The sequence below is a fragment of the Euwallacea similis genome, chromosome 14 (genome assembly GCF_039881205.1).
Source record: "Euwallacea similis isolate ESF13 chromosome 14, ESF131.1, whole genome shotgun sequence".
Taxonomy (NCBI): domain Eukaryota; kingdom Metazoa; phylum Arthropoda; class Insecta; order Coleoptera; family Curculionidae; genus Euwallacea; species Euwallacea similis.
This window is the reverse complement of record NC_089622.1, coordinates 2,999,822-3,012,350: the sequence shown is the minus strand read 5'-3', so window position 1 is coordinate 3,012,350 and position 12,529 is coordinate 2,999,822. Positions and strand designations below refer to the sequence as shown.

The following is a 12,529-nucleotide window of genomic DNA, read 5'->3' as shown; positions in this document are numbered from 1 at the left end:
AAAAGTTTATAGAAATGGTCTTCAATGGAACTTTTAAATGAGGGCATATATCCAGAATTATCCTGTAATGCGTTAGGGGTCTAGAGTCTGATTCTATAGGAATATGTGAGAATGAGACTTAGTTTTCTTTTTCAAAAGTTCATTTATTATAGTAAACTGTAAGATTCGAGATTTGCAACCCATGCTATGTAACGGCTTTGCGTCACTCAGTATGCAATGCTTTGACATATCTTTGACGATATGCATATTTTATTACCAAATATTAACTCGGAGGGTAATACGTCTTATTCAAATTTAAGCCTGTTAGATCCTTGAAATACAGTAGCGTAGCTTTTTAAGTATAACCACCCAATCAAGCCCAACCTCGCCAGAACTGAACGTGCAGAACCAAAATGTAAAAAACCTCGGAACCCAATGCGATTTCAGAACTCCCGCGCCTCTCTCAGACCCACACTAATGACGATTTAGTTTTAGATAATCATCTAACTAGGCCATTTACGCCTAAATAATTTGCCGTGTTGATCGGCGTAATTTAAGAACGGTTTCGGGTTTTAAGCACGCTGATTTCGGTACTGTTGAATAGAGGCCACGGCGAGCCTATTATAGATATAACCGGTATTTAGTTTTTTTCTATTTGCGTGATGTTGTTGAAAATTCACGGGTTTTGGGTTCCGTGAATGCACGCTGTCTAAAATTAGTATTTTACCATTGCCTGTTGAGTGTTGTCAGTGGCGTATCATTCAATGTAGATTTTTGTTTCAGAGTCCCCGCCCATCGGACTCGGATTCTTCAGACAGTGGCGGACGTAGTGGAGACGAAGCGGACGGCCGATCCTACTCGTCACCAACGCCACCACCGCCCAGAATACCCGCCCAACTCGCCGGTCTGCCGCCCAACATGACCTCGGTCGACGTGGCTTTCGCAGTGGCGGCCCTCACAGGAGGCACCCCTCCCGGTGTTTCTGGAGCGCCCCCACTTCCCTTCTTCACGCCCAATATGCTTAATTCGAATTGGTGAGATCGCCACATCATCAAAAATGTTGATATTCACACTTATTTCGATCCGTAGGTACTTTGCCAACGTGGCGCGTCAGTTCCAGGCGACAACAGCACCTCCCGCCGTCGCTGAAGTCGACAAAAACAGTGGCGGAGGAGAGCAGCCTCTTGACTTGAGTAAGGGGTCCAGTAACGCGTCCAACAGTTCGCCGGAACCCAAGACGAATGTCGCTAATAATATTAGGTTGCCGACTTTGGAAGCCAAGCAAATATTCAGGTGAGAGAGTCTAAAGCAAGGCGAAAGAGATTATCGCATACTGGATCACATCTACTATGTCAGTTGTTAATATCATCCCATCTAGTGCATCATCTAAGTGCTTGCAACGATTTGCCCGATGTAGGTTCGATGGTGCAAGTAAGGTTTAAGCTATGCTCAACTTCAACTTCAGCTCACTTTCATAAGAATAACGTTGCAGGCAAAAATAAAGTTAATCTGACGGCAATAATTTCCTTATGGAAGCAGGACATAAGTGAGCTAAAGCTTAACGATCGAGAAGGACTTGATTGAGTAAACAATTGTCAATATTCCACTAAAATTAGTCCTATTTTTTTAACGGAAGGATGCCATGTATTAGTGCCCTTATGACGTCATTTTGTCAATGGAGATGTCGACTGCGCCGGGGCATGACATATCTCCTGCACCATCTCTCTTTTACGACTTCGTTGGTAGGGAGAGTCCAGCCACTGGAGAACGGATCGGTAAGTGTCTTCAGTTGGAGTGATTTCCACGGAGACCCTGACCTAAATTTGGACACTGAAGAGTCGTCGCGTAGCCGACTTGGGATTCAGACCGACAGAAAATTGATCAGGAGTTTGTCAGAGATTGGGCATATTAAGTCCGTGTAAGAGCTTCACATCATATTCGCCAATGTGGTCAACATTGGCTAACAATACTGTGGAATGGTTTTTACCCAGATCTCCACAATTGAATGTTTGGTGAACAAGGGGCAAATCAGCGGTAATCCAGCGTAATAAATAAATACTAATAATAAGTTGGAAGAGCGTTGCGAACGTGGCGAGAGACCATCGAAATCCAGAAAACAAAAATTTGCAATTTGCTCACCGGGCATCGCATTAATTTGTGGAATTCCCAACGAAAGCTTTTCGAAATATCATAATCGCATGTCGTCGCTTGGCACGCGAAATCAGAACATACCGAATCACAACTGTCTGGCTTTCTCAATCATAAAGTCTTATTTAGGTCAAATTGCATCCTCAACTGGGATAAATCCGCAGACAAAGAAGGCGATCGTAAAAATGTGAAATATTTGAAATAACGTGTCCTCCAGACTTTGGCACTATTTTTGCAACAAAAATCACGTAATGGAGCACTTAAAGCCATAACCGTTTGTGACAAATATTTCGTTCGTGTTCACGCTGGTTCATTTTCGTATTACTCTGGAAAGATTCTAGATAAATGGGGCAATAAATGCGAAATATCAAGACGATATGACTCCATTTTCTGGAAATGGGATTTTTACGACTTATTTTAGCACATACACCGAATATTATAAAGGGAAAATGTGTTATTCTCTCTTACTGTTATTACGCCCTTTTCATATGAATTCGGTGATTGTCTCCGAGCCTGAAGGGGTTCTCTGAGGTCTAATGTTTTACAATGTAATAAAAATTAACTGAACAATAATTCTTCTCTATCAAGAACTTTTTGTAAAGCTGAGAAATCATCATGGGATCAGTTCGATTCAATGCGGTTTTGGAATCCGTTATCTATCTGCCAGCCGTTTGTCATATGTCTGTGATATCATAGGTAATACTGTATACGACGCGATTAGCTTTGCTGAGCTTGATGGGTTTTGTCCAAAAGGGAAATTGACGGGAACATTACGGACTACAGCTTTATTGAATGGAAGCGCTAGTTTCATGAAGAACGTCTTCATTAGCAAACATAATCCACTTTAATGTTTGCAAATTATTTCGGTATCTAGATCGACCAGAAATACACTTACTTTTAAATCCCAATCGAGGTGGTGCTTTTACTTCCCGTCACATTGCGTCGATTTAAATTCTAAAGAAATTGCAGGCTTCTGGTATATATTTTAAATGTATAATTAATGCCAATTTGTGAATCGTCTGTTTAGATACGGCTTCCGTTTGGATGCTGTTTTAAAAGGATGCACTTGTGTCTTGTATAGTTGGGTAATTATCATGGTACAGAAAAAAGAATTTCTCCTTTTCTAGTAAATAATTTCACCATTTCTATGAGATGATATATGTGAGAAACATTTCAGGTTCACTTTTTTTCTACGTATATTTTCCAGGTTAATTTGCTGTCGCCCCAAGTACCCAGCCTTTAGCTTCAGTCGTAGGGACTTCCCGTACAACGGAGGTTAAATGAACTCTGTGTTCGTAATCCTATTGTCGAAAAAGACTGGTTTTGTCCTATCAGAATTTACAGACATTCCCGTCTCAGTACACCATTGTTACATTGCCCTACAAGCAATTTGCATTCGACCGCATATCGGACCAGCTTCATCACTAACTTATCGTCAGCATACGATTGTGCGTTGAATCCCTTGAACTGAAGCCTCTCCACAAAACCATTTATTCGGAGACGATTCCGGATTCCCTTCTGGTTGTCTTCCAGATTTGATCCCTCCCGCCAGCTGAGGTGGGGACCCCGTACCATAAGGGCATCGCAAATGCTGCCGACCCTTGCCTTATACAATGTTTCTTCTGTACTAAATAAGAGGGCTAGCACCATCTCTCTGTCTGAATAAGTCATTTATATTTTGGGCACTACTAAAGGGAAAGCTGTTTCCGCGTCTCAGTGTCTCCCCTGTGATGTACCAATCGACAATGTTTCCCTACGTTTTAAGACTCCCATTTCCGCTCTTGAGAGAAGTGCCCGAGCACCTTGCTAAAATCCGAGGTCTTAATGGGCTTGATTTGCCCACGGTCCATTTGATGTCTTCTTCGTTGGGCGGCAGTTTTTGAGTTAGCGTCCAGTCTTGTTGCACTGGATCTTTCTCAGGAAAGACGTGCTTCGTTTCTTTCTCCAGTGAAGTGAATGTTTACGAGATGCTTAAGATCCAAATTGCCTAAATTGGTTTAAAAGCAAATTCTTAAAAAATACCTTCTTGGGCACCTACTGATTACCATTCATCATCTCTGGAAATGTTTTTCTCTAATCCAGCGTTCTTTTCTTAGTTCATAGTTCCTGCTTCTTGAATTTGTCTAATTTGCGTGCTTTGAATCGTACAAATTCTATATTAAACAGTGTCTCAATTGGACACAAAATAATTTTCCAGAATTCTTACTATGTATGTATAATATATTCACTGATCTGTAGGGCGCAATTAAATAAATTTCTATTAAGCGGTGACAAGACACTATGAAATAAACCATTGTTTCTCTCGTCTTGAAACACAAAAAAAAAACAGCTCCCATCAGAGTTAAACGAACTCTCTCGGGGTGCTCTTAATCTGAAAAGGGTCAATAACAAGCCATGAAAACATGTTGAACTGGTAAAAAAACGTCTTCTTTCTTGGGAATAATCCTTAATTTATCGGTCAAAAACTTTCCCTTATCAGTGTGTACATTATTTGTGCGCGTCTTTACTCAATTTATTTGCTTTCTCGGAATTTTCGCTTTTTATGTCTGAAGTGCATAAAAATGGTGCCAACCGATGTTTGCGTAGCGGCAGAATGTGTAAAAATCCAGCGGAAGTTCCATTGATGATAATGTTAAATGAGTAATTTAAGATTCTGTTATGTATTGGCAGATTGGTTCAGTTACCATATTCATATTAATCAACGCAGGCGATATTTCAAACTTAATGGCACTAAATAAATACATAAACTAGAGATGAAGATTTCATGCCAGCAAAAATCCAGGTCAAGTTGAATGCGAGAAAAGAGAACGCGAAAAGGACGGTGGCAAACTTGAATGTGTGCATATATGCGCCAGGTTTTAAAGACCTATAAATATATGACACTCGCATTTGCATAAGGAAAATTACGCTTTATGTAAATGATATTGTGCATACGTGAAAAATGTTTAGATTTTCATATCGTGGAGAGAAATGGGTTTTTAATATTTCGAATAACAAAAGGGGAGGGGGGAGGGGGAAGGGTGGGGTGGGGTTTTGAGAGGTATTGATGCCAAAAGCTGGGCATACACGCTCACAATGGAACCGTTAAAGTCAAAATAAGATTTAAATGTGCTGAACAAAGACGTGGACTGAGGTGCGGCCAATAAACGACCATGGTGCAGCTCTATGAACGTGAACGTTAATAAGTAGGTATGAGAAATAAAAACCAAATAAAGCTCAACTCAACATCCTTTCGAGAAGTGTGGATTTCTGCGGTTGCCCTTGAGATGCCCGATTTTATCCATGTTACTAATTACACCTCTTCAGGTGCTTTTAGCGGCGGTGATAAATCAATCGAGATTAAGGGTTATTAATCTGCAACTTCACAGCTGCCGCTAAGTTATGGGCATTAAAATGTTTGAAAACGCACATAGAGTTGGTTATGAATAATCTACTTAGCTGTTGATGGATATTTAATAGGTGGCAATAAAGAGGAAAATGTTTCAGGACGTACAATGGTCGTGGCATTAACAGCCAACAAACTAATAGCTCTGATGAATTGCCATTAACTTGTAATGAAGATGGAGAAGTCTTGGGCATTTGAAAATTTCAGATTGTTGAATAAAATGAGTTAAAAGATGAACACAGGAAGCGACGTCAACGTGATTAATCTGTGGAAAATCTCTTGCCATTTGAAACATTGAAACACTCTAGAAATGCCGCCCACGAACTTAGAGAAACGGATTGATGTTGAAGAGACCTTAGATCTCCATGTGCCTTGAAGAATATTTTCGACACTCCTGGCTATCATCTTCCTGCTTATCGCCAGTGATCAAGAACAATAAAATTTAATTAACCATATTGCAAAAATTTACCATCAACTTTGTGAAATCTCAGTCTTCCCTACTCTTTCAAAAAATCCACGCTTTCAATTCTGGATACTGAAACTTAAAAAGGAAAAATTTTAAACTCCTTTAGATCTTAAAGTATTTTTGAGATCCAACGAGAGAAAAACTTGCTCATTTGCACATGCATACTATCTTAAGAAAACGAGATGCTCCCCAAACTTTATTGTGAGAAACGAAAATAGATTTAAAAAGAATTCGAACTTATAGGTATTAATTTGCCTCAAATTATCCCCTAACGAAAATTGAGAATCATTTGTTTAGTTTACTAGTAGAGGAGGTTCATATCATTCACCTCCCATACTTTCCTGCCCAATTGGTTGCTATTTCTGCTCTTCCACAGTTAGCAGTATAAACACACAACTCGAAATATGCCCTTTTTTCAGTTCCTGTGCGTGCCACGTGTGTATATTTAATGGATAATCTGCCAGATTTGGTAGCACGCCAGAAATGTTTTGGTTCGTTCCAAACAAGTCTGTCTGGAACAATTTCCAGATGTGCTGCCATATCGCATTTTTAGGGCCTGTGAATAATAAATAATTTTGAAAGCTGCAAAAGTATACTGTACTTTGCAATTCAGGTGAAGCTAACGCTAATTTTTTCGAGAGATAGGCCGAATAGTTTATGTCCCTTATCCCTAACCTTGATGGCACTTCATCTAACTTGATGCGTTTCTGTGTAGATTGGTCGATGAAAATAAGTATTTCTATGTTACATGCAAATAAAGTGTTATACCTGTTATATTCTGAGTAAAAGCATCTTCGGATGAGTCGATAATTCTCGCAAAATAGGCCTGCACCATAATTTCGCTATGCACAAGCGCTAATTAAGCACCTGTTTGATGCTAACTGTGGTAAATTGGTAATAAAAATACACCGTAAAAGAGAACCATAAAATTTCTAGCGTTTCAATAAATATAGCAGCAATGACTTTGCTCGCACACACAGTGAACCAGCGAACAAAGATTGGTATCAGTGACCGATAAAACTATACGATTTCAAGGATTCAAGGTGACGATGATTCATCATTGCCAAGGCCGGAAAGGCTGTGCTTTCTACATATGTGCCGTTGAAAAAAAAAGCTATAAATGTAGCTTTTTCAAATTTTTTTTAAACCTTATTAGAAAAAAATTCCACCTTATCTCTCGTTGACCCAAAGTATAAAAGTCAAATTGAATCGTTAGAAAAATTAAGCGCTATCGAAACGTTGCATACACTCCCCCCATACGTTTAACCTTATCCGTGGCATTTTTATTATCGTAGGTTAGTAAACTCTAGCTATCGCGTGTGTTGTTCTACTGATAAGAAATTAATTTATTATTGGTTATTGTTATATTTTTATGTGTATTATTAGCACTTTGGGGAATTTGTATGTTGATATAAAGATTGGCTTCCTGGACATAGGTACTTACGCAGGGAAAAGATGAGAATATAAATTATTATAAACTACACCAAAATTTAAACAAATTGACAATATTCCGATGCTCACTTGTCAAGACAATATACCTATTCTATCTGAAAAAATACGTGTGTGATAGACATGTCAATGCAAGCAAGCTGCCAATGTAGCCAAACTATGTCTGCCACATGTTGACGAGTTTCCGTGTAGATTCGTTTTCAATTCTGAGTGGGACCTGACCTTCCCCGGCCCATTTGTCGTCAATAATGCATTTAGAATGAAGTTAAAATTAACTTTAAAGGAATGATTAAATTGCATAATATTCTAGTCATCGTGGGCAAAACTATTTTTCATAGAAAATAAGCACTTATTACCAAGGAAAGATCAATTTCAAAAGTGAGTGGGATTTGAAGTCCCACAAAATAATACAGAGCCGTCGTAAATGTTTGACCACCAGGTGACCAAAAATATAGACAACCAAATATATACTGATTGGGAACATTGTTCAGTTTCTGGAAATAAGTTGACTAAATAAAAATCAGCTGACAATCCTTGTTTACAAAATTGGGTCTTGAGGGCTACGTTATTACATATTTTTATTGGATATTTTGTATGAAAACCATTTTTGGTTTCAAGTCGAACTGAACCATAGACTATTTTAGCTTCTAAAAAAGCTTTTTCCGATAGGTAGGTGAAAATTGTACGAAGACAATCGAAAATCGCAGAAAACATGTTAGTAACAAACTGTCACATAATCTTAAATTATACACATCAAGCTTTTACACATCACCATTACAACCAACATCAATTTTCAAAAGAGAACTAGTTAAGTTACCAAAGTTCATAATGACAACTCAAGAAAAATAAACTTTAACCTTGAAAGTCACGTGGTGGTCAAACATTTATGAAGGCTCTGTATAAATCATCGATTTTTCCGTAAGTTTTATGCAGGCAGCGCCAATCTGTTCATACCAAGAATCAAGATAATGCAATACGCTTTGACCTTGTTCCACATTGCGAATTTTGCCTCCGCGAGAAGTATTATCGGTCGCCATAATTCCTAACTAACAATTTCACGACTTGAATAAAACGTTCTTGAAAATTCTTGTTCATTGTCCGACACAATGCAAGATTTTTCTAGCATGTGCCTTATAAATTATTGAGCTTTATGATATACATGTTTACATCTTAACGTTTCAGGATTTGGCACAGCAACGCCACATACCAAAGAATCTTCATAGATCATTGTCAATTCCTCTGGGGCGCACTATCGTTTTTTGCGTGGCTTGTTCCCTTTTAGATCGTTAAGAAAGTCATAAATATGACAACGGATGTGTAACCATCACACATTTGACGCTTGTGACGAGGGCAGGATGCCAAATTGGGTCATACTGGATTGATTGATTATAATGTGTTGATTTGGTCACTTACTCCATTTTCACTATCTGTCAACAACGAAATTGATCACACCTCCTGTTTGTTGAGCTTCCATGCATTTAATGAAGAAACTGGAACAGCCTCTCGTCTGCTGTATAACTATAAATGCAGAATCCAAAAATTGAGCCTAAAAAAAAAATTGGGCATTGAAAAAAACAGTTTTTTGGAATCCCACAAATTAAGCCAAAATCGATGCTGATGTAAAAAAAAATCTAGTTGATCGCTGTCCAAAGACAAAACATCGCTTCAACTTCTAATGATAATTTATGAGAAGAGAGTGCACAGTAGGGTCTAGAAAAGTTGATGATGGTACATATTTGAAAATTGAAAGTTTGTATATTGGAAACCTTATTATGACGTTATCACAAATAACAGCAATTTTCACATAAATTACTCGGACTTTTTAGACATGAAAAACGTTAGATGCTCCTCTCATATAAAGGCACGACTTTAGCTCCATTTAACCGACTCTCGAATGATTGTCGAGATTCTTCATGTTGAGAATTGAAAAACACTGCCTCACTTTCAACACACTCACCTCTTTTTTTTTAATTTCAGTTCTGATTTTAGAGCCAAGCCCCGGATGTCCGCAGTGGCGGGCCGCCGAACCTACACGGAGGACGAGCTGCAAGCCGCTTTAAGGGATATCCAGTCGGGAAAATTGGGCACTAGAAGGGCGGCGGTGATCTATGGAATCCCCCGCTCGACCCTCAGGAATAAGGTGTATAAATTGGCTTTGGAAAGGGAGAGGGAGTCGCATCTGAACAATTCCACTCCTCTGAAACTGGACGAGGACGAGGTGTTGGATGACGACAAGGAGCTGTCGGGCACCGAGGAGGAGAAGGAGGTCGAAAAGGTTTTGCATGTAAGTTATTATGTGAGTTGTTGCTGTCCGAAATGGAAATGGCAAACTACCTCAAAAACCTTTTAAATGGCATCGAAAACGTGAAAATAGCTCTTTATTATACAAAAAGTTGGTATTTTAAGTCGTTTTCAAAAATTCACAGTTTGAGCGTCTGTCAGGGATTCTAAAAATTGCTAGCAAAAAATCAATGTCTTTATGCCAAAAATATAATTTCCATTCAAATAGTAAAATAAAAGTACATCAATGGCTTGTTTCCTTGGAATGTATCCTCCAGGTAAACTTGGTTGGGTGGTGGTTGGGTTCTATCTATCTATTAGCTCTTTTAGCAAAAGCTAAAATTATGGAGTTTTAGACGCCGCTCACCATGGCCGACATCCTTCGGTTCCCGTCAGGTATGGAGCACCCTCCCGATGCCATAAAACTCTTCCTGCAAAAAGCCAAGGAGAGCCAAGAGACGGGGTCGCCGCCTGCGGACCATAGTGAGGTCATTCAGTACCTCCAGGTACGAAATGTAAGAATTTCTTAATATTGCACCCCCGTTGAAATAACGCAAATAGAATTGTGGTGCTGGGAATGTGCAGTAGTTGATGAGCCACTTACTAAATGAAACCGTTACTGTAGGTTTATTTGCAGGCCCTCATTGCCTCCCAAAACTTCCTGGCGAATCAGAAACCGCCGGACGGCTCAGTATTAAACCACATCATTCCAGAGCTTGCGAAGCGGCTCATTGTGGAAGAACATCTCAAGATGCAGAACAATAACGGTGATAGTGAGAGGCTGCCCAGGCCCAGTCCCTCCAACTCGGTTATTACAAAGGTAAGTCGCACCAATTCCTTGACAGTTCCAAACTAACATTCGATCCACAGATGGAAAGGCCTTCGGAAGTTGAATCGGAGCCAGCCGAATCCCCCTCGAATGTGATACATAAAATTCCGTCCTACAGACCGACGACGTCCGCGACGAGTAGAAACGGTTGTGACATCTTCAGTAGGAGCAACTCGTTGGACTCTTCCTCTCGTTTAGTGTCACCTCCGGTGACGAACGACTCCAACTCGCCTCCGATTTTGCCAGGAAAGGGGCTGCTTATCAAAGACGTCATCGCACAGAAATTTCAACAGAGTCTAGATCCGACGGTGCGGAGGCCTATGGCTATGGACTTGGATATGAAGAGAGGTGGATTCACGCCACCGTTGGGCGGACTACCTTCGGTGATCAAGACGCAACAGGAGGCTAGTCGACAGTTTCAACATCACCAACAGGCGCAACAATCACAGCCGAAACCTCAAAATCCTGGGGGCCAACCTACGGGAGGCAAAGGTGGGTTCGACAACAACAATAAAAACCAAAACAAGCCAAGTAAATAATTTTTAATTTGGGATTGACGTTGATATAATAAAGATAATTTGGTAATATGGTTGGGATGAAGGCGTGTTTGAATTGTTTCCGAGCTTATAAATTTCCTCAGGCATTCGGCTAAGCTCCTATTTGAAATTTATAAATCTCATACATTTAATTCCAACAACCTGTTTTTTATTTATTTCAATATCGTTTGGGGTCTAGGTACGAGACCGAAACGCGGCAAATACCGAAATTACGATCGAGATAGCTTGGTCGAAGCGGTGAGAGCTGTACAAAGGGGGGAAATGTCAGTGCACAGGGCCGGCAGCTACTACGGTGTTCCCCACTCTACTCTTGAGTACAAAGTGAAGGAGAGGCATTTGATGCGGCCCAGGAAGAGGGACCCAAAGCCCAATCCTGTGGATGAGAAGATTGCTAGTCTTAAACAGAACGATCTTAAAATCGCACAGGTATGAGCAATAATTCTACTCTTATTAACACAAATTTAGCCAGCAGTTCGTCAAAAGTGCCCAAACAGCATAATACAAATTTTTACTCCAATCCACAAAATTTTAAAACTATTAATATAGGAATTCCTTCCTGAATTAATGACTTTCAGGATCCCCAAATGGGGTTTGAAAAACTTATGCTGTGAGCAAGCAATCACTCAGTAACAATCTACAAATTTGCTTCTTTAAACCACCGCAAATAGCACTTGCTATATTTTTTTGTTCTCAAGTTATGCGTCTTCAAATATAGATTAAAAATTAGAATTATACTATTAATTTGGTTATTAGTTCATTGCAACCAAAATAATTCTTCTGTAGGAGAAATTAAAGCAACAACAACAGCAACAACAAAACGTGATCAAACCGCCTCAGCAAAAATTCCCCCCTTCGTCACCGAACGGCATGAAACTGCCTCTCTTCGACACCCCCGCGGGAATAAATCCCGCAGCCGCAAGTTTGACCCCGGGATCGTACCCCCCACCTTTCACGTTTTGGCCCCACCCAGGTTTCCCTCCCAACCCTATGGCAGCTCCGTTTTTATCACACAGTGAATTCTTCGCCTCCCAAATGATTCAGAAGCTGCAAGAGGAACGAGAGAGGACACTGGGAGGCCAGAGCGGGGTGACATCGCCACAGAGCGGAGTGACGTCGCTAGTCAAGAGCACCCGACAAATGGCGGAATCGCTGTTAGACGGAACGGGGCCCAATGGGTCTTTTTTGGATGGAATTATCCGGTCCAGTTTGGAGTCAGGAGTGCCAGTGTCGGAAGATAAGACGTCGAAGGAAGAAAAGAACACGGCGCCAGAAAATATGTCCAATAAAGCTCTGCTTGATCAGCTCTGCAGAAACAGTCGATTGACGCCTCTGTCTAAACCTAATTTGACGGATGCCAGTAGTTCGGGAGATGAATCGTACAGGAGGAGTTCGAGCCCATTGAATTTTTCAACGGGTAAATATTACAGTTACCAAAA

At 40.2% G+C, this 12,529-nt stretch overlaps 1 protein-coding gene across 7 annotated transcripts in view; it reads left to right on the top strand.

The window, feature by feature from the left end:
* The window catches only part of Eip93F (Ecdysone-induced protein 93F), an 80,973-nt gene that overhangs the window by 60,074 nt on the left and 8,370 nt on the right, over positions 1-12,529 (top strand). For 3 of the 7 annotated variants that reach the window (XM_066396936.1, XM_066396935.1, XM_066396941.1), the window contains 8 exons: positions 763-1,013; positions 1,069-1,272; positions 9,405-9,711; positions 10,064-10,222; positions 10,333-10,527; positions 10,578-11,028; positions 11,272-11,519; positions 11,877-12,507. In XM_066396936.1, coding sequence (XP_066253033.1) covers positions 763-1,013; positions 1,069-1,272; positions 9,405-9,711; positions 10,064-10,222; positions 10,333-10,527; positions 10,578-11,028; positions 11,272-11,519; positions 11,877-12,507 — 2,446 coding nt within the window. The remainder of the gene's footprint in view (positions 1-762; positions 1,014-1,068; positions 1,273-9,404; positions 9,712-10,063; positions 10,223-10,332; positions 10,528-10,577; positions 11,029-11,271; positions 11,520-11,876; positions 12,508-12,529) is intronic. The other 4 variants (XM_066396939.1, XM_066396940.1, XM_066396937.1 and 1 more) reach the window with 4 other exon arrangements.